This window comes from Zootoca vivipara, chromosome 7, assembly GCF_965207765.1.
Source record: "Zootoca vivipara chromosome 7, rZooViv2.hap1.1, whole genome shotgun sequence".
Classification (NCBI taxonomy): domain Eukaryota; kingdom Metazoa; phylum Chordata; class Lepidosauria; order Squamata; family Lacertidae; genus Zootoca; species Zootoca vivipara.
This window is the reverse complement of record NC_142590.1, coordinates 26,634,208-26,655,422: the sequence shown is the minus strand read 5'-3', so window position 1 is coordinate 26,655,422 and position 21,215 is coordinate 26,634,208. Positions and strand designations below refer to the sequence as shown.

The following is a 21,215-nucleotide window of genomic DNA, read 5'->3' as shown; positions in this document are numbered from 1 at the left end:
AACCCGAAGTATGAGTGTAATTGGTTCTGGAAGTCCGTACTTAACCTGAAGCGTACTTAACCTGAAGCGAACTTTCCTATTGAAATAAAAATAAAACATCCTTCCAGTAGCACCTTAGAGACCAACTAAGTTTGTCATAGGTATGAGCTTTCGTGTGCATGCACACTTCTTCAGATACACTGAAACAGAAGTCACCAGACCCTTATGTATAGTTAGGGGGGGTGATGGGAATGGGTGATGGGCTGATAGGAGTGGTAATCCTGTTGATGACTGCAATTGGTCTTGCAGGAAAAAGCAAGGGCTGAGGTGCTAAAGAAAGCTTGATCATGTATAATGAGATAAGAATCCTATGTCTCTGTTCATACCAGGTGTCTCCATGGTTTTAAGCTTGGTAATGAGTTGCAATTCAGCAACTTCTCTTTCCAGTCTGTTTCTGAAAATTTTCTGTAATAAAACAGCTGCTTTGAGATCTTGTATAGAATGTCCTGGGAGATTGAAGTGTTCTCCTACTGGTTTCTCTGTCTTGTGATTCCTGATGTCAGATTTATGTCCATTTATCCTTTGGCGTAGGGTTTGGCCTGTTTGTCCACTACTTTCCCATTGAAAGTAATGGAAGGTGGATTAATCTGTTCTAGACGGGTCCGTGGAGTACTTAAACTGAAAGTACTCAAACCAAAGTGTACTTAAACCGAGGTATGACTGTACTTGGTTATAACACTCACCAGTACTGATCACCTCACTAAGGCCATGTACAATAAGTTTATTGTGTATTCCTGCCAGCCCAGCCCAGCCCAGCCCTGCCCAGATGGCAAATGACAGCATCCCTTTCTGGTGTAGCAGCAAACTAGGAAAGTCAGTTTGCAGAGTTCAAAGCTGCCTTGCCTCTCCCCTCCACTGCATCTTAGGCCACACTTAGGGCTAGTTCTCAGAATTCTTGCTGCTACAGAGTGCTGAGTCATTTCCATCATTTCAATTAAACTAACGGCTTTCATTCCCTCAACCTTTGAATATGATTCCTAGTAGGACTGCAACACATTTCTCCCCGGTGGCCTCCAGCCATCGAAAGCATATTCCATGTGGAAATTAACAGCATTTTCGTTTTGCATTGGGGACAGCAAGTTTATTATTATTATTCCTCCTAGTTTTTAAAGGAGGGCACGCAATGCTAACACTAAATTAGATTTTTCTTGGGGGTGGAGAAAAATTATATACTCTTCTTTGCTAGATTAACCTGCACTCACACTTGCCCAGATCACATAACACAGAATCATGTTCATTATTCAATAGTGTGTGTACACATTATCCTAAGTCACCATAGACAAGATTTACATTGGAGGGCAGGGATACAAGTTTATAAAACACAGTAACAGATCAACCCATCACCAAAACATTATAAAACATAAGACCAATAATTCCGTCTTAGAAGTCTCTGGACTGCAATTCCTAGAAATTATATTTTGGAAATAATTTGAATAAAAGCAGTTGCAAAATTGTTGATTTTTCTTAGAGGTGATCCAGACCAATACAGCTAGAAATTAGTGAGTTCAACTCCTCTCCCAGATTAATGTAGAGAGTTAAATAGCAAGATTGGTCAGTATGATGCAACATGCTCTCAGCTTACCCCCTAGTATAGGTTATAACTACTCTTTTGAACCACCGTCATGTTTCTAGCACACCCTCCTCTGTCTATTAAATAAAGTATAAGGCGCTCTAAGTGCTTTGTAGAAGAGCACTCAAAAACCCATCAGGTAAATGAGATTTTCAGCTTATTAATTGCCTTTGCACCTTCTCCAATCTTATTTCGCCATTTAGGTAAGTTGTGATCCTCCAAAATACATTGGAAATTAACTTGGAACATTTCGTTTCCCTCCCAGGTCACTGCTTTTATGTAACGGTGCATAGTACCTGACAAATCTTCCATTTTTTTCGAATCAAAAGTCTTGGCTCCATCTTGGCTTCAATTTTTGCATTTCTTTTTAATGGCAGTTTTCTTCATTTATTCTAAGGGCACATTTACCAGTTCAAATAACTGGTATCCTTCAGTTCTGTTTTATCTTATCTAGTTCTTTACACACATTTTTTTTTATCTTCCATTATTTTACATGCTGCTGGAGAACCAGGTAGATTATATGCCTTCATTTAAGATCCTAATAAGTTTTTGTTTTTCATGCCGTTTATAGTCGCAACTTCACTAATTGCTGCAACCACCTTATAACAGATTTCATTGTAGTCCCATATCACTTTTGCCTTTTAAGGTAGTAGTGGATTGTCTCTTCCATGTTCTTGCAAAGTAACTTAAAATGAAATCTGAAAATTGGGGTATCATATGGGTCCCTAACCTGCGCGGTCACAATTTCACTAAAAATCTGACGCTATCCAATTCACTCAAAAATGGTTCTAAACTGTTGCAAATTCTCCCCTGAAAGGTTTGGCGGTGGAAACAGAAGGGTTTTTATCACAGGCCAAGAAATAAGCCCTCAACACTTTAAATTGCGGAAAAACATTTTTTAAAAAAAATCCCTAAGCTGCGTGGTCACAATTTCACCAAAAATCTGACGTTATCCACTTCACTCAAAAATGGTGCCAAACTGTTGCAAATTCTCCCCTGAAAGGTTTGGTGGTGGAAACAGAAGGGCTTTTATCAAAGGCCAAGAAATAAGACGTCAGCTCTTTAAGCTGCGGAAAAATATTTTTTTAAAGAAAATACAGAATTGTGCCATCATGATGCATGTACTATTATTTTGCATACCCTGGATGCAATTTGGGAATCCAAAAAGTTTTCTGGAGGAAAAAACATAACTTATTTTAGAAAAGGGTCTGTGAGTGCTGAATAGAAGGCATACTCCTAATGATTTAGACCAGGAGACCTCGTATGCATATCTGCCAAATCAGAGCATCAGTTTTGAAGGGGGAAAAATGTAGACATTTCAGCAAACTACCATTCCTCATTAGGGGTGGGTGATATATTGATACCTATATCGTCCAAAACTGGTTTGAAGTCCATTATCGTGATATTGGTTTCATAATTTTTCACCTCGCAGTTTCTCAAGATCATTGTGTGTGTGTGTGTGTGTGTGTGTGTGTGTGTGTGTGTGTGTGTGATGCAAAAATCACAATGAGGGGGAAACCGTGAAGCCAGCCAATGCCTCTCCATAGCTCCATCCTTATTTCAGACATTGTGTATATACACAATGGCAGATTCAAGGTTAGTCTGCATGTGGTCTCCAATCACCTCTTGTTAATATTAGCAATTTTTGTCAAGGTCTTTCTGAGAAAGTCCCTTTGTGTTACATTGGGGCTGTATACCAAAGCTATTGTGATGTGCTTCCCCCCATAAACCATTGATAGTGACAGGTACCTGGAGGGGTGCCAATAACTATATGGCACTTAAAAGGGGAAATTACAGTCTAATATGATTGCTATCCCAGGAGACTTTTAAGTGCCAGATGCAGAAAAGTGAAGTCCTAATTGGTTTTGTTTCAATGAACATTGCTAACAGTTAACACGGCAAATTTCCTGAAGGCAGATCATGCTAGGTTTTTTTCTTATGTACTGGGCAATAGGATTTCTCTTGGCTGGGTTTCCTAGACCTTTCACTTTCCAATTAACCCCCTTTTCAGTCACACTGTCATTATTGGGAGTTGAACCGAGCTCGAACATAGTGAAATCTACAAGACTTCACTGCCTGATATATAGCAAACTTAGAACAAACACTCACCCATGTAACAAACAAAATGGAAAAGCCGTTTTGCTCCAAAAGATACCAAGGGCTATCACACCTCTTGCAAGCATCTGGCTAAGCATAGGATGGAGAACGCAGCAGGTCCTGATCTTTTCACAAAGCCAGTCCCACCTGCTATACAAGTTCGACTCTTAGATATTAGCGTGTGAGAATTATCATCAATACATGTGTTGTTTTCACTTTAATAAGATGTTTTATTTAATGGCCCCGGGAAAGTCCTTGCATTCAGGGTTTTCTAAACTAATTTTCTTGAAACAGAAGCTCATTGCCTTTTAAAACATTTAGCAAAAGCACAGATTGTTTTGGAATGACCGATTCCCCAACCTAAAAGGGGAGGTGCATTTTGCGCAGTCGCGTGCAGCCCCCCTGGGATCCCTGAGGCAGCCCTGGAAGTTTGGAAGCCGGCACTGCCTACCTGAGGCTGGAGACTGGTGTCTCCACCCACTCGGTCAGCCATCCAATCCGGCCAAGGGGAGGCGTGCTGGGGGATTGGCCAGGTAGGAACAGGTAGCCTTACCTGGCACGTAGAGAAGAGGAGCCATTCTGGTGAAGCAGCCGACGGATTCAGAGCTTTCCCACCCTCCACTCTCTAAAATAATGCTTGCTTTACAGGTTTATTCCTTCCACAGGTGTACACGCACGCAGGCGCTGCTACAACAAGGCTGCTGTTAAAGGGCAGGAAAGGACTTTCCCTGCATTGGCAGGTTTCGCCTTTCCCGTAGCAATTCGTCACAACTTGGTGGATGCAGGCCTTGGGCGGAATCTTTTAGTCATTTACATAAAGGGGCGGGGTTTGGGACAGTGACCCCCCCGCCCCATTGCGGCGGCAATAACAGGGTTCCTGTAAATGGGGCGGGGGGCATTTGGCGATGCCAGTTGGCTGTTATTGCCCTCCCCTTCCAGCGGCGGCCATCGCGGGGGGCGGGCTATCTGCTTGAACATATGTTCTCCAGAGTTAGCCCAACCCCCACACATGCTGGACAACCCTGAAAGTTACCCCACCCCCGGCTGGGGGCTGGGAGGGATACACGCCCAATGCCTGAGCCAAGGTCTTCCTACATCTGAATTTTAATAAAGTTGTGGCCAATTTCAATCCCAAAAACATGGTCTTGTGTCTTTATTCCGCTCGGGGCTGCCCGGGGTTTAGGGGGGACTCCGCCTGACTGCGCAAAAATCTGGTATGAAACCTTGTTATTACTCACCTCACTCTGAACTGTCATTCCACTCTACCTAATTCAAGCGGCTATTTAATGGGGGCAGCCTAAGGAAAAGGGGAAAAAATCACCCTCTGCCACCAAACAGATAACAAAGAAAAGGACCGCGATTTGGCTGGTTTGCTTGCCTCCCTTCCTTCTTAGGGTGCAGGCTGTAGCCTGTGCTGTTGCCTCCCCCCCTTTTGAATTTACTGCTAGGAATCACATAACCTGCCTTGACTTGCCATTGTTTCTACTGCAGATGCCAGGAAAGACTTGGGGCTCTAATACCAGCTTTGAGGGTTTATAATTGCCTTAAAGTTCAAGCGGCTCACCCAAAGTTCCACCCTCCTTCTCAATCCGCATTGTCCTCACCGGCACTACTGCTTTATACCTAGTGGCCAGTGGTTACAAGCAGACAGTGAGAGGTGGAAGAAGGCAGCGTAGATCCTGGTAGGAGGCAAAGCCCCCTAGGCCTTTCTTGCCAAGAGGGTCTTGGTGGGGCTCTATAATCCAACTGTGGTTTTAGGGTGCAAACTCTTTTCTGCCTCGGAAGCCAATGAAGAGCGAACAGGCCCCCTATTGCCATTGATTTGTGAAGGATTTGCAGGCCGTTTCATCTCCTGCCCAATGTATAGAATTGCAGCCTCGTTTAGATTGAAGGGGACAATACACACACACACAACCACACAACGAGTGATTCTTTGTTTGTTTTAAAGGGGAATGTACACCTGGCTGAGTGAACCTCAAATGATCAAACAACTTTTTAGATCAATTTCATGAAACAAAATCCAGAAAGAAGAGAAAGCATTACGGTACAAGTTTCACATAGGTTTAAAGGGAAAACCTACATTTGTAATTCCAAAAAGAAACCTAAAAAATGAATCCCCCAAAAGGTACTGTCACCAAGAACCGCAATATTCTGTGTTCTTTTAAGAGGTGAGTTTCCTTTAAATATTTTAATATAAAAATACCTAGAAAGCAGGTTGCAAATCAAGAAGTGACCAAATGATAACTGATTCTCTGAAGTTCATTGACCATGACTTGCAAGATGAGCTGCTTGCAACTGAAGCAAGAAATGGTCACCAGCTGTTGATGAAATGCTAGCTCAAGATGTACAGTTTTTGAGCTTTCCAGCTGTGGACTGCAGGACGACTCCACCACTTCTCTTTATAAAGTTGTAGTCTTTGGTTCGTAGAGGGGGGAAAGAACCACATGGCGGTGGTTCTACTGCAGTTCAGAAGGCTCAGCTTTTCCCAGCAGTTACCTCCACGTGTGCAAAAAAATTACACCAGCACCACCCATCTTCAGTTAATAAGTATCAAGTTGTCATCACTTTTCCGTCTGCGGAAAGAAGAAGTTCACAGTTTCAGATGGATAATAATGAAAAGACAGGATAAAGCGCTAAAACCTGTAGCTGCAACTGTTTTCTGTGCTTCCAACCTCCTCAGTTATCAGTTCCTGGCAATGATGAGTCCCGGGATCTGCTATCATCAGTCCCCTTTCATATACTTACAGCTCTCTTTGGTTGTTCCCTGCATCCAGAGTTCATGAAAAGAGGCAAGAGGGTCTCACAACACATTCCAGATGTTCAGTAGGAATCGCAGGTGGAACATTGGAAAGTTGCCAGAGTCAGGCCATCGGTCAACCTAGCTTGGAGTAGTCTGCATCAAGTAGCAGCAGCCCTCCAATATTTCAGACCAGGTTACCTCCCACCAATATTTGGAGATGCCAAAAACTGAACCTGCATACAAGGCAGATCCTCTCCCACTGAGCCACAGCCCTTCCCTGCTATGTGCCTACTATGATGAGCCAAAGACTGGCACAACCCCTTGGTGTAAAGAGAGACAGCCAGCAAAGGCTGAATACTGGACAACATGCGTCTCTCTCCACAGGGCACTTGCGCACCCTCTATTTTAGTTCAAGGCTAGCACATACATGTTCGGTGTCAGCAAATGATTGCTATGCTCAACAGAGAGATGCAAGGAGATAAGTGGGGCAGGAAAACAAGTCCGGTGTGCTCTGCCCTTAACCTCAAGCTGTCCTTGCACAATAAGTACAGGACGTGTCCATATGGGGCTATTTAAAAAGTTCTCCAAAATGGGCAAATATCGCTTCAATATTGATAAGCATTTCCTTTGTTTTTTTTTAAAAAGAAAACTAGGTCTTTAGGCATGCTTCCTCAACCTCGGCCCTCCAGATGTTTTTGGCCTACAACTCCCATGATCCCTAGCTAGCAGGACCAGTGGTCAGGGATGATGGGAATTGTAGTCTCAAAACATCTGGAGGGCCAAGTTGCTGCTTGGTCCTAGTTGCTCCTGGAGTGCTAGAGCAATAGTAGATGCCACAGCACTCTTAAATTTCAGAGCCTTGGGTTCGAGTCCTGAATTGGGCAAAAGGAATCTTGCACTGCAGGGGGTTGGACTCAATGGCCCTCATGGTCCTTTCCAACTCTATGATTGTGAATAAATGTAATTGAAAACACTCCTTTTTTTCCTATGCAATCACTAAGAGAGGCATTCTGGACAATACACCTCACAACCATATGATCCCTGTTGGCTTCCTGATGGGCAGCCCTGTCCTTAGCACAGTTGCTCCACAAGAGGAGAGATTTGCATGAGATCCCTTTCTTCTCCATTGCTAGAAGAAGCCGCTTCCAAACAGTTTTATTTTATTACTTATTATAAATATTTATCTATCGCTATACCACCCAAATGTATCAAAATGGTTTGTAACAGTGAGATAAAACAATACAAAAAAAAGTTTAAAAACAACAAGGTTCAAAACAAAGACCAGTAACCCATTGTGAGGGATGTACTCTTCTGTCATGGAGACTTTAGTTGTGATCCCTGCATTGCAGGTGGTTTGCCTACATGACCCTTGGGGCTCCCTTCTAACTCGTATGATTCTTAACTGCTTGCATAAGCCTGGCAGAATTTAAAGTTTTCAGCCGGTGTTTAAAAGCTGGCACAGAAGGTACAGCAGCAAAAAAGCCAAGTGGATACCTTAACCTCAAAGCTCTTTGCAAAGAACTATATGGAATTTAAAGGAATCTGAAGAAACAACACACTGACCTCTTGCAGCAACAGAAACTCCTGGACGTTCGTGGCTCTGTGCTATATTCTTCACTGTTACATTCTTTTAGGAATTCTTGTAGGTCTGTGTCTGGGAAACCGATCTGTTGGTATTTCTGAAACAGGAGATTTGGGGGGGGGGGGGACAATCTGTTTAGGAAGCCATTCTCCATTTCATACTGCTCTCCCGACCCTGTATATCACAGGTGGAGGGGAATAGGTGAGGTTACAGCAGAAGCTTGCAAGGCTAAACCAAGTTGTAGGGTTGTGATCAATTTTTTTTCTTTTTATAGTGCACACTGTAAGGAGGGAGATAAAAATGCTCTCCCCTTTGCATCCTCTTATTCTAGATGGAACAGCTCGACCTGCAACATCAGTACAAAACTACTAATGTTCTTATGCATGGGCTTGACAAAATATCACACCATTTGCTGTTCCTGTTCACTATATCCTTTCCAAGACACACTCTGCCAGGCTACTTTAGTACAGGGTTTTCAATACTACTGTTGAAAACAACCAAGGCAGGGAAGACAGTGGTATCTTCTGGCTTTCAGTGTCTCTTGAGGCTGTGCAGCCAAAACAGGACTGCCCAGGCACATGCAGAGGTGTGCGTGGGGGGGGGGGAGAAGCCAAGTACACTTGCCCTGGGCCTCGGAGGGGTAAGCGGGCTGGTGAGCTCCTGTCAGGGACCGACTGCTTTTTTTGTTTGGGTTTATAACTTTATTCCACCAAGACTTCTGTTCCTGGCCGCCTCAGATAAACTCTACATGGGCCTGGGACTGCCTTTACCTGCCTCCCTGCCTTATTATTACAGCAAAAGTTGAAAGATCTGAAGTTTCATATTCTATGTGGAAAAATAGCTGTCAAATAGCTTAATAAAATGGAACATTAGCATTCCCAAAAATAGAGAAACCTTAGTTTTGCAACTTACTATAGACAGAGATTGGAAGGTTCCATCACCGCCACATATTGGAAATGGTCTAGACAGTTACATACTTTTAAGGAGCAACTACAAAAGTTAGTAAATGTTACTGAAGCTCACCATCTGGGAACTTCTTGTTATTTCTTGAACTATACCGTGTTTCCCCTTTTTTAATTCGTAGTCAAAAAGTAAGCCATGGCAGGGTTTTCCTATAAGTAACAGAAGTAAGACGTACCCCGAAAGTAAGCCGCCATTGCTCCTGCCCAGGGGCGTCCTTCCCATTGGGCTGAATGGCACGGTGCAGCCCAGCGCCCACCCAGCAGGGGCGCATCGAGGAGGCATGCACACTGAGCCGCCCACGTGTCGGCGGAGCTGCCTCCGTCGAGCGGCGCCCCCCCCACTTAGCCAGGCCAGCTGCCCGATGCCGTGCTCTCCTGGGGTGCAGATCGCCGTGCCTCTGGCAAAGCAGTCTTGAAGGCAGGGAGGGCCGCCGTGGGGATGTAGCCGGGATCGTGCCGCTGCCCGCTGGGTTCACAATGGGGCGGGACAGAGCAGAGAGGTGCCTTTCTCTCTGCACACTGTTGCGAATGAGACGCAGCCCAGGCGGGGAGAGAGAAGCCACGCTTACTCTGACAGCCTCCACGAAGGGAGAGAGGGACGTTAACCGGTCAAAAGGGACATGGCGTGGCTTTCTCTTTCTGGGATGCCTTTCCCTTTCTTCCGTCCTGATGTGGGCAGGCCCCTTTTGCAGGCGCCGTTAGCGGATCGGTGCCTGGAGCTTGTGGAAGGAAACCTCCGCGCGAGAGTCCTGCAGAGGCAGCGATCCTCCAGGCACCGATTCTGGGGCGGGTGACTGCTCCTGGGGAAGTCGGCGCCTCAGGGCGTGAAGTAGGGAGACAAAGCAAACTTCGCCGCTGTGCTGGAGGTGGGGGAAGAGAGACACCTTTCTCCCGTCAGTGCGGCTCGCCTCGAGTGCGCGAAAGCTGCCGGCTCCGCTGCCACCGTCCCCGAAAGCCCCTGTTTGCCTTTGTAATTTGTCTCAAGCCTCGTGCACTGACGAGGCGTGGAAGCCCTGCATGGGAGCAGGCAGGACCCTGCCCACCTCTCCCCTGCCCTCCTGCCCAACTCTCCAGATTTCTCCTTTTGTTCCTTTTCACTTTCCCCTCTTTGCCTCTCCTCCTCTTTACGGTTCACTTGTTTTCCTCATCCCCCTTTCCCCTTCGGACACATCTTTTTTAGCCTTCGTTAGTTTGTTCCCCACTTTCCCCGCCTACCAAATTCTATTTTCCTCTCCTCTCTTTTCCACATCCTTCCTTTCCTTCCTTCCTTCCTTCCTTCCCATCTTTCTTCCTCTCCCTCGTTCTTATTCTTTCTTTCCCTCTCCTTCCTTCCTTCTTTCTCCCTTTCTGTCTTCTCTCCCTCTTTCTTTTTCTTTCCTTCTTTATTCCCTTCCTTCTTTCCTACTCTTCTTTCTCTCCCCTCTTTCCTTCCTCTCTCCCTCCCACTCCCTCTTTCCTTCCTTCCTTCCCTCCCTCCCTCTCTCCTCAGAAACATAGGATGCTGCTTTATACTTCTGGCCCTTAAACCCTGGAACCAGGAGAGCAGCTCCAGTGAGTCAACCCCAGCCCAGTTCCAGATCTATGCATCTGTCATCCAGAGCGCAACACACAACCATCTCCTTGAAGTATCAGAAGTCCCTTTGGTGAAGGGTGGTGGCTCACTGGCAGAACATCTGTCCTGCATGCAGAAGGATCCCACATCTTCAGGTAGCTCTGCGAAGGTCATGCATGAAACCCTAGCGAGCCTCCATCACCAAGTGCAGTCAATCCTCAGCAAGATGGATCAGAGTTATTATCTGGTATGAGGCCACGTTCTTGAGTCCTTCTTACAGCGCCACCCTCTCTCCTGCTCAGTTGCCTCCCACAGTGCTGGGTAGACTTAAGACGGCCCTGTTCCTGTCACCTCCTCAGCCCCTCCTGCGTGCTCAGGGAGCCAGCAAACCGGCAACAGACGCAGGGAAAAAATGCGCCTCTCAGCTGACTTCTCCACCGCCTGTTCAGCGCGCAAATTGCTGTACCGTACCATGCTGACGCAATAAAAATAAGACATCCCACCGAAAATAAGCCACCCTGTGTTTTTTTAAGGAAAAAAAGTTATAAGACGGTGTCTTAAAAAAGGGGAAACACGGTAGCTCATCTCTCTTGATAAACACAAACTCAATAAATTTACCTTTATGGTATCATATGCATCCGTAATAAGGGCGATGAAAAGGCTGAGGATCATGTATATGAAGAGGCTAATGAAGGAAAACAAGTAGAGTCGGCTGAAGAGCCACACTAAAGTACTTTTCTGCTGGATTTGAGCAAATGTAGCGAACATGTCATCGCCGTTGACCAAAGAAAACAGACACTCAGCTACCGTGTTCAGATCTTCAAACTAGAATGCATGAAAAACTGGAATTAGAGAATACTGCACTTGAAAGAATCAAAGGCTAGCTTTATAAAATCTTTTTTTAAAAAAAACCACTATAAATCGAAGTGCACAGGCCTAAATATCATCCAAACCTCTTAAGTCTGAACTAAAAAACCAAATGCCATCATATAAACAGTGTGAAAAATAAAATAATATTCTTTTTTCAGAAACTGCTTACTGAGTTAGAAAATAGTGCTGCAACTCTACATAACGGATGTGCAAAGTCTTACAAAGAACAATGCGCCTTTTCTGTCAGCAATTTCAGCAAGATCAAATTTAAGCTGCTGTTTGAAGGTATTTTGGACCAAAGAAGAGGATGAAAACACTTGAACTTCTGACCTAACTACCAAGACCGGTCTTCTTTCAGTAAAGAGATCATGTTCACAGTCAATGGACAACTGTGATACAAGACTGCCCTCTTGTGAGAAACCTGACAGTGAGCCACGGACAAAAAGCCCTACTAGTTTTCCATTCCATCCTGAGCAAACTTCCTTATTTCCTTCGATTTTCTCTTCCAGTAAAGAGGTTGGCTTAAGAAAACCAAGTGTTGCAAGTTATTTGGATTCCAAGACATACATGCTTCATTCAGAACACAGAGTGAAGCATGCATATACAAATAGGTATATTGAATGCAGAGTATGCATGCACAGCTTAATTTTTGGGGCGGCAGGCTTTGAGAACTGTGCTTCAGCCACATCTGGAGAGCACCATGTTTGTTTACCGTACTTTTTACATTCTCCCAGTTACACAAACTGAGACACCCACATACCTTGTCGTGGTATGGTCCTAAAACGATCCAGCCACAAAAAGTATATCCGAGGTATATCATCCCAGCACAGCAACAGAACCTTAGCACTTTGGGCAATGAGGCTTGCATTGTTAAAATGAGCACCTATGAAAGGAGGAGAGGGTTATTTTCTTTTCTTGGAAGAAAGGCGGAATCTAATCCATCATTGTACCCACAGTTGTAAACATGTTGTTCCCAGGGAGTCTCCCATCCAGACATTGACCAAACCCAGACCTGCTTGTCTAAGTAAGGTGGTGGTCTCACACGCATGAAAAGGAAAACTCCACTACTGAATTTTTTGACTCTAGTGCTTACATTATAGGTCTGGAAGTAGCCTAAGTAGCGAATGACTCCAACCCAAACGAATAAAGTAGACGTGCCAAGCAAAATACTGCAAACATCATAGCTTGTAAGATTCTGGAAGAAAACAAAGGAAAACAAGATTTTGCACAGTTGATTCCTCCAATACCTCAAAAGCATGGCTTGGCAATTTAGGATTCCCATAGCAGCTGCTTCAGAACGGGCCAAAACGTTTATGACTGGTTTTTTAAGGCTCACCTTGGCTTTTATTTCCATTTTCATGATGGAGCCTATGATAGTCATCACATCACTGATAATCACCAGGACGTACCACCCGTTTAAGAACTCCAGGCGGTCTGCGTTGCACACGTGGCGATTATATCTCTCCAGGAAGAAATTCACAAATCTCTGTTTTTTAAGCATTGAGAAGAACTATTAGAAAACTCCCACTCTTTCAGAGCAGAAAACTTATTTACTTCACGTTACTAGAGCCCACCAAGCGACTATAACAGGCATTGCACTAAATTGTAGAGTGGTTTTGTTTCACAACTACGGAAGGCCAGCAGAAGATTGCGAAAGATAACTAAATTTTATATTTGCCATAAATGTGTGGGCAATAATTCCTTTACATGCCGCATGGCCCCTTACTGGTCCTGTTGTCTAGTCTAGCATACTGTTCTTACAAGTGGCCAACCAGATTCCTTAAGCCCAGAAGCAGGACATGTATGCAGCAGCAGTACAGTACTCTAATTCTGTTCTAATCAACTAGTATTCAAAGGTATGGTGCCTCTGAAAGTGGATGACAGCCTTATCCTCCATGTTGCTTCGGAGACAAATCCAAAGTTGCCAGTAGTACAGCCACCATAGAGAACTCATGACTAAGCTACAAGGCAGATAATGCAAGACAAATCGTTCTTACTTTATTTCTTGTAGGCTCAACCCATCCTTCCTGTTTTAGGATAGTTATTTTGGTTTTTTTTAAGCTAAACACACATCTACCACAAAGACAAAGGTATGCTTACTTTTTGCAGTTTCAGAGCAAGAACGATGGATCGTGTGCAGAGGATAAGGGAAGCGATGCAGATCACAATGACAGCCCCATCAAAAACCAAAAGATACTGTGTGTTTTTCTGAACTATTAGAGGAGATTTAAAAAATGCAAAATTTAATCAGCATAGGGCTGCTCAAGTAATTCAGAGAGAAAGTTTAAATTACATCCCCCTTTCTTTCAATAAGTCTTAAATGAAGCAGAGGGCTGAGAAGCAAAAGAATGAACAGGAAAAAGTTATTACACATCTGTAGGTGTACCACCTCTTCCAAAAAGTAGCCTTCCAACAAGAGTGATTAGAACCCAGTCTTATGAAGAGCGCTTGCAAAACAATACAAGTAGTGTCCTGCAAGGAAGCTAGATGCTTGAGCTAAAATTTTAACATGTTATCATAATACAGAAAAGTCTACATACACGTGCAACCCACACCTGTCTTGTTGGTTTCCACCACACCACACTTCCTAACCTCAGAAAAGTAAAAATGCAGAGATGGGATCAGGTTTACTGGCAACGAGCAAAACTCGGAGACTTTGGCACATTCTATTGAGCTGAGTACATGAATCATAAAATGTTAAATTAACTAGGAGACAGGTCTCCTGCAGTGGCATTTCCTGCAGAAACAGGAAGAAACTTTCCATATGTACGTTCTAGTATTATTCAGTGGTAATTTATTTTTGTTTCTGTAGCTTACTGTTTGGGGTTTTTAGGGCTGAGGGAGTATTTACTATTGCAGCTCCAATTCAAAAAAAAAGTAAAAAAAATACCAGCAATAGAAAATTTCATTGGTCCAAAGGTTAAAAAAAAAAGCAAAGTACTTGCATTCAACTCTAGCTACACTTCGATTTGCAACAAAGGTGGATAAAAATCAATTATTATTAATTTTTTAAAAATCAGTTTATTTAAATTGGATTTTTTTAAAAAAAATTTAAATTGGGTTTTTAAAATAAAATGTTTTTGGAGGGAAAATATTTCTAAAGATAGTTTTCTGTTTAAGTTACATTATAGTCCAAAGGCTATCCATCAGGAAATAAGAATTTGTTTTTAAGTTTTTAATGTGTGCTAAAATAAGTTTTTTTTAAAAAAATGTTCAACCACATCAGTTAACAAACATGGATACATATGCTATAATGTTATTGTTTTAGTTAAATAAATTGTTTAAATTGTTATTAAGGAAATGATTATTTTTCTCCTTCCAATAAAGTACAACAGAAAAGTTGTCCAAATATAAACAGTTAACTTATTAAACCTCACAATAATTTCATAATTATCTGTTTATGTATTTCTAATAGTATAACAAAATCAGTAATTTTTGATATAACTGTAAAAACTACTCTGAAAATTATTCCAAAAATGAAACCTTCACCTGGTTGCACATATATTATACCAGCAAGAATGACCGCTCCACACATCAATCGGGGGCGACTTTTGCGTGGTCGCGCACAGCCCCCTGATCCCAGATGGCGACTCCCTGGTAGTTCGGAGCTGGCACCACCTTCCCAGGTAGCATGCCAGGGGTCTCCGCCTACCCAAGCCTAGCATCCAATCCTGCCTGGGGAGGTGTTGCCAGGGGATGGCCAGGTAAGGGGAGGGACTGTCCGGCTCACACAATAGAATCTGAATCTTACCTCCAAGCACCAGTTGGTTCCAGAGCTTCTCCCACCCTTTACACCCTCATTCAAGTTCTTTTGCAGGTTACGTCAAGGCCGCTGTTGAAGGGCCGGAAAGGAATTTTCCTGCATTGGCAGGTTTTGCCTTTCCTGTAGCAATACGTTACAACTTTGGCAGTGTCAGGCCTTGGGGGGAATTCTTTGGCGATTTTCCTAGAGGGAGGGGCATAAGGCGGAGACCTCACCCCCCTTGCGGCAACAAGATCGGGGTATTGGGGGAAGCCTTGACCATACCAATAGGCGTCATCACTTCCCCCTTCCAGTGGGGGAACAGGGGGTGGGCTCTCTCTGCTTGAACATATGTTCTCCAGAGCCAGCCCCAACCCCCATACATGTGGATAACCCCGAAGCCTCCCAGAACCCCGGCTGGGGACTGGGAAGGATAACGCCCAATGCCTGAGCCAAGGTCTCCCTACATCTGAATCTTAATAAAGTTGTGGCCAATTTGAATCCCATAGCACGTTGTCCTGCATCTTTATTCCGCTCAGGGGGTCGCCTGGGGGTTTGGGGGACTCCGCCTGTCCACGCAATGAGTCTTTCTGTAAAAAAGTGATTTAAATCAAGTCTTACTGACTTGATTTAAATCGTGATCCACCCTGTTTGTAACCTGCATCCAAACAAAATATTCTTTTAACTCCTCCCCCTCTACTGCACTCCCTCAATTTCAGATGTTCAGGGCTGAGGCTTCCGTAGCCAAAAGCATAAGACAGAGGTATCAGAGCAAGCTTAGGTTTGTAGACCCAGCGAGGACTAAGCATCTGCAGAGTATATTCCCATTACAGACCCAGAATTTCAAACAAGCCGCTCTACCACCACCAACTTGTTTTCATTTCACATAGTTTTAAAGGTAAAAAATAGTAATTATGGTCCAGGTAAGAGGTGGTGCATTTTGCTTTTGGAACAATCAAACCAACTTCGCTACAAAAGATGGTTAGGATTAGCACACAACTGCTGGGCTTTGGAAGCATACTTATATAGCAAACTAACTCCATATGCCTCACTGGCACAGGTAGGTTAGCTGGGTCACCTTTGCTAGCTGCAGCACAATGTTGTTGAACAAGCCTGGCCATATGTACAAACTGCTGCTTGTAAGAATGTTCACTCTGCAAATTGCCACCATGCCACAGCCCCTACCCCAACTCATCAGAGAAACACACACAAAACCCCCAGGCTTCTTGGAGCTCATCTTCGTTGAACATGGATATAGTAATCTCACACAGAGATACTTACGAGAGCCAGTTATGTTCCAGTCTTTACATTCTTCAATATCAGCATCCGTATCAAAAAATATTTTCATTTTACCACTGTGGGCTCTATTGCTAAAAGTAATCTGTCAAGATAAATGTTGTTTTTAATTTACTTGCTTGAAGCAATACAGCATTGGTGTGCATTACTCACATACAGTGCTTCCCCCCCCCCCAAAAAAAGAGGTGCCAGAGCTCAGCATGAACTTCTCCCTTGTTCTCTTAGAAGGGCAATGGCACCCACCTGAGGTGTGTCGGAATGGAGCTTCTAGGGGGGAAAGGCCCTGCTCACACATAACAACTTTTACACATCTGAAAATTTTAAAATCAATATACTTTGTGTGCAAACACACAGATAGACACAGACCTTCCAAAGGCCTGACTATCATGTTGTCCCAAACCTACTGTGGCCGGAAGACAGAACTAAGCACCCAGCCATCAATAGCCTGGAAATTGGGAACTATAAATTGGATGCTAGGTTAGACCCCCATCCACCAAACAAGGCAGAGCATATGTGTAACACACACACACACACACACACACACACACACACACACACATTCTTGTCTTTCCCAAGGGATCTGGACAGAAATAGGAATTGAACTGGGATCTTTTTAAACAAACATGATTTCACATGGTGTCTCCAAAGAACCACCATCCAATTTAAAGACTTTGCAGTAAAAAATAAAATAAATCGCACATCCAATGCTTGCCAATGACACAAAAGCATTGATCCAAAGCACATATACTATGTAAAAAGGGGAAAAAATGATGATTTATGAGGATAACAACAAGGCACAGAACACATCTGTGGACACACATGATCTATAAATTTGATGGCAACCCTTGTAAATAGTATGGTGATCTGTAAGGATCCATGTCATTCATTCATACATACACATTATACACACATACACACACACACACTTTGGCAGTGCTGGGAAACACCACATGTGCTATTTTTTTTAAGTCGCATTACAAAATGAAAAAAAATATTTTGGTACATGTCTAATAGGGCCACTTTCGAAAACACTGAGGATGCTGGCATAAAGCTAAAAGTCGTTCATTTTCTTAACAGGTATAACAGAAAAATACAGACAGAATCTTTAAGACACTCTGTAACCAATTATGGCAAATGTGCATTTGGAATAAGGACTAAAACTGAATGCGACAATATTTACAACGAGAAATGGGCAGAAGTGTTCTCATCCAATATATCACAAGGTTGGTGTAAATATCAGTGATTATTACTGTTCTGTCAATGGAAACAATTGCAAATCAAAGTGATTTGACAGTGGCTGAGGGAAATGTGTGGGGGGGGATTATGCACTTTATGTTACAAAGGTTTCATTGGATCCAGTGTGTGCATGTTCCTTCCTTGCCCCACCCCGATTCTTCTGGAATTCAAATTCCCACCCAACCACCTCCTTTTTCAGTGTCCCATATTGCTCCCCTTTACCTCCTGTCCTCTTGGCCACTCTTTGCTGATCCAAACTTGGAGCTAAAGAGGAAGTGTAGAAGACTGCCGCTCTAGCAACTTCCTCCTTCAGCTCTATGTACTTTTCAAGGTGGGGGCGGGGAGCCTATTGAACTGAAAAGGAACTGAAGCCCATTGTAAGTAATTTAAGAGACAGGATTACATTGTCTATGTGTATACGGTAATAACATGAACAGCACTTACAGTATTTTCAAACTCATAACAGTCAGGCAGTTCACGAGAATGGATGGTTTGTAGATCAATGCCTTTCAGTTTGAATGAGATTATCACCTGTATCAGCCTGGGTGCAGGAAGATAATTGTATTATGTTAGGTTCTCCCCACTTCTTTAGAAACACAAATAAAATTGGTGTCACCAAACCTCACTTTACCTATAAAACTCAAAGTTGAAAAAAGACGAATTCTTCAAGTGGCCCGTTTCGTCCTGTGGTTTCACAACAATGCACTCTAGAAGTGAAAGGAAAAACCAAAAGACATATAAATGCAATACTAATTGTACCACGAGGAACCTAGAACTGTGATCCTACAGACATCTACTTGGGAGTAATTCATTTTAGGACTATTAAGACTATGGAGGATTATGCAGCAAAACAGCAACCTTTTTGAAGAAGAGAAGAAGAGTTGGGATTTGATATCTCGCTTTATCACTACCCGAAGGAGTCTCAAAGCGGCTAACATTCTCCTTTCCCTTCCTCCCCCACAACAAACACTCTGTAAGGTGAGTGGGGCTGAGAGACTTCAGAGAAGTGTGACTAGCCCAAGGTCACCCAGCAGCTGCATGTGGAGGAGCGGAGACACGAACCCAGTTCCCCAGATTACGAGTCTACCATTCTTAACCACTACACCACACTGGCTCACTGACCCCAAGGTTTAACCCCACTTTACAATGAAATGGCATATCTCCAGAACAGTCTGTGTCACCTTCTGCATATAAATAGCATGCTACTTCTCTATCCATACAGCCAAAAGCCCATGCATGCCTAATTCCCACCAAATTAGCTATGAGGAACAATAGGCTCTGTCTCTATAGATAGGGAATCCATGCAGAAAGTGAAACTGCTCCAAGAATTTGTTCATCTGTATTATTCTGCCACAATGGTAAGGAGTTTTAATATACATTGGGGTCAGAACGGTCATCTGCACGGGCTCACAGAAGTATACCGTAGCTCTTGATTTTATACTGGTACCTCCATCAAGACACAGATGCAACTTTTAGTGCATGTGTTCAAATATAAACCCCAAAGATACAATGTGCTTCTGAAAGAAATCTACAAGGCAGCAAGAGCAAATTCACAGGAATATCTGGAACTTCTCTAGGTAAAGGTAAAGGTACCCCTGACTGTTAGGTCCAGTCGCGGACGACTCTGGGGTTGTGCGCTCATTTCGCTCTATAGGCCGAGGGAGCCGGCGTTTGTCTGCAGATAGCTTCTGGGTCATGTGGCCAGCATGAATAAGCCACTTTTGGAGAACCAGAGCAGCACACGGAAATGCTGTTTACCTTCCTGTTGGAGCGGTACCTATTTATCTACCTGCACTTTGATGTGCTTTCGAACTGCTAGGTTAGCAGGAGCAGGGACCGAGCAACGGGAGCTCACCCCGTCGCAGGGATTCGAACTGCTGACCTTCTGATCGGCAAGCCCTAGGCTCTGTGGTTTAGACCATTGGTAAATTGTGTGCTGTAATCATATCAAGGAATGGAAGACTTGTGACAGAGAGATGCCACAGGTGTATGTTTTTTACAGATAGGAGCATTCATAAGAAGTAACAACATGATAAAAGCACTTGTAAACAGCCTCACGGTGTAAAATGAGTTCCCTGGTATGCAACGGGAAGCCTTGAAGATCCGACCTACACCTTCATGACAATAAAGATCTATTCTATTCTATTCTATTCTATTCTATTCTATTCTATTCTATTGTTGTTTTTAAAAGCACCGGCAGCTAAACTGTACAGAAAGAGTACAAAACCTGCACAAAAACAGGAGATATAATGGGATTCAATTTCTCCTTCGTTAATGAAGTTAGACAGATTTTCTCCCAGAGGGGGAAAAAAAACATTAGCACCGTACCTTCGTCAACTGTGCTGTCTATGTGCAGTGTATCATTGGAGGAAAGTACTGTGCCTTTCTTATACTGCTCTTTACAAATCTTTAAGCCTCGCAAGTCATCTTCATCTTGCTCATAACCAAGTGTACCCAGGGATATATTCTTCAGTTGCCGGTACTAGTTGAGAAGCACACACAAAACAAAAACACATCTTCAGAAAGGCTGCAAGCCTGTAATGGCAAAACCGTATTTTCACATCTGGAATGAGTCGCTGATGAATATGGGTTTGAAAGTGGAAGAGATGCCCTTTTGGTTGCTACAACTCAGAAACTGGCACATCTAAAGCACTGTGAACTATGATATTAACCTGTGTGTGTGGATGCCATAAAATGGATACTTACCTGATCGACCACAAAATGTATGCTATTGTAAGCATCTTGCTGTGTGTACACACTGCAGCTGTAGTCATCCTCATCAACACCAGAGTAGTTTTTCAGAAACAGGTGCTTGAAAGCCATAGTGTTCTCCTCTTTGAAAGAAACCACCAACTGGTTACTCAGACCAAAAAGGATGAGCTTTACATAAACGAAAAAAGAAAAAGAAAGAATTAGATTTTGTCATACACACAGTGCCACATATTAAATGAAATAAGTGTGGTTTTTTTAATCACTTCAGACATTTAAAGTTGCTGGCCTTTTAAAGTTTTCGTAAGGGTAAAAAAAGATGCCTGGTTGGCATCTCTTTGATGTTTCATGACCAGCGAGGAGTGAACATCTTCAGAGTAGCAGGGTGAAAGTTTTGTGAATCTAGAGAGGCTTTCCCATAACTAAGTCTTCAATAATTCTGAATGTAGGCTTAAGAATCTGATGAATACTCCCAGCGATCTTCAGTATCTGTGTAGAGCTTAAATAGATAAACTAAGCACTTGGTGGGATGATCCATCTCTACCACAGGACAAAGCAGCTGGGGAGATGAATTGGTTCTACTACTGCTCTTCCCAGTGGCCAACACAAGCTAAATTAACTAAGGTTTATACAACAGCTTCTAATAATCTCCCCCCCCCCGCCCGCCCGCTCTTCCATCTTCAAATCCCCGCCAATCTTCTGACAGTAGCAAGCAATAAAAACCAGAACATCCAACAAGAAGCAGACTTGTTATAGTTGTTTTCCTGAAATTAGCATTACTTTTAAATGACCACAGTGCATTTGAGAACATAAGAGCCTG

At 43.3% G+C, this 21,215-nt stretch overlaps 1 protein-coding gene across 2 annotated transcripts in view; it reads right to left on the bottom strand.

Moving 5' to 3' along the window:
• Window positions 1-5,627: 5,627 nt before the first annotated feature.
• Window positions 5,628-21,215, bottom strand: part of MCOLN2 (mucolipin TRP cation channel 2) — a 20,034-nt gene continuing 4,446 nt past the window's right edge. For both annotated transcript variants that reach the window (XM_035123135.3, XM_088673851.1), the window contains exons 3-14: window positions 20,393-20,566; window positions 20,015-20,168; window positions 18,318-18,393; window positions 18,131-18,227; window positions 16,436-16,535; window positions 13,513-13,625; window positions 12,749-12,898; window positions 12,506-12,607; window positions 12,173-12,295; window positions 11,161-11,367; window positions 8,010-8,125; window positions 5,628-6,279 (exon numbers count right to left, since the gene is read on the bottom strand). In XM_035123135.3, coding sequence (XP_034979026.1) covers window positions 6,243-6,279; window positions 8,010-8,125; window positions 11,161-11,367; window positions 12,173-12,295; window positions 12,506-12,607; window positions 12,749-12,898; window positions 13,513-13,625; window positions 16,436-16,535; window positions 18,131-18,227; window positions 18,318-18,393; window positions 20,015-20,168; window positions 20,393-20,566 — 1,449 coding nt within the window. In that variant the 3' untranslated portion in view covers window positions 5,628-6,242. The remainder of the gene's footprint in view (window positions 6,280-8,009; window positions 8,126-11,160; window positions 11,368-12,172; window positions 12,296-12,505; window positions 12,608-12,748; window positions 12,899-13,512; window positions 13,626-16,435; window positions 16,536-18,130; window positions 18,228-18,317; window positions 18,394-20,014; window positions 20,169-20,392; window positions 20,567-21,215) is intronic.